Source organism: Penaeus monodon, chromosome 28 (genome assembly GCF_015228065.2).
Source record: "Penaeus monodon isolate SGIC_2016 chromosome 28, NSTDA_Pmon_1, whole genome shotgun sequence".
In the NCBI taxonomy this organism is placed as follows: Eukaryota; Metazoa; Arthropoda; class Malacostraca; order Decapoda; family Penaeidae; genus Penaeus; species Penaeus monodon.
The window spans coordinates 40153010-40153851 of NC_051413.1; the positions used below are offsets into that span (position 1 = coordinate 40153010).

At 45.7% G+C, this 842-nt stretch overlaps 1 protein-coding gene across 1 annotated transcript in view; it reads right to left on the reverse strand.

The window, feature by feature from the left end:
* Positions 1 to 842, reverse strand: part of LOC119591019 (glycine-rich protein 5-like) — a 1215-nt gene that overhangs the window by 187 nt on the left and 186 nt on the right. The window contains exon 2 of the mRNA XM_037939748.1: positions 166 to 544. Within this exon, the coding sequence (XP_037795676.1) occupies positions 166 to 544 (379 nt within the window). The remainder of the gene's footprint in view (positions 1 to 165; positions 545 to 842) is intronic.

Here is an 842-nt window from a genome sequence, read left to right on the forward strand (position 1 = left end):
CAGTATACAGTGAAGATATTCTGGTGTTTATTCATTCTTTTTGCGTCTAAAAGTTATTTTACGAAAATTTCTATTTTATATCATATTATATATCATATTAGATTTTACAAACTGATATTATTTTACTTATTGTGAATATCTCCTTAGAAAGTAGCTCATACTCACAACCACCAAATCCGCCTCCAAATCCCCCTCCGGCTCCTCCTCCGATTCCCCCGCCGCCTCCGAATCCTCCACCGGATCCGCCTCCAATTCCCCCGCCGCCTCCGAATCCCCCACCTCCATTATGCCCTCCACCAGCTCCTCCTCCAAAGCCTCCACCAGCTCCTCCGTTGTGATTTCCGCCGTGGTGTCCTCCATTGCCTCCTCCACCGTGGTGGCCTCCATTACCACCTCCGTGGTGACCGCCACCGTTGTGGCCGCCTCCACCTCCGCCTCCAATCCCGAATCCTCTTCCTCCTCCTCCTCCTCCCCCGAGGCGACGGGCCTGAGAAGCCGGCACCAGCAGCGCGAGGGCCAACACCAGCGCCATTGTCTGCCCCTTCTGCTAAGTAGAAGTTAGATCGCTCATTGGTATCCTTTGAAAACGTTTTTCACAAATCCAAAACTTACCAATCTTACCAATATTTCTGTAAGACATACCTCAATCTTTATGCGTTTTTATTGTCATCTGGTTTTCTTTCAGAATAACAAATGAACAACTATCAATTCATTTAAAACACGTATAGGAAAGCTGTATAATACGCTTAGTAGAGTCTTCAAATAGTCCAACTCAACTGTGTGGATTTACGTTATAGTATTGATAAAAAAATGGTAGTCACACACATGTTGATATACTATGC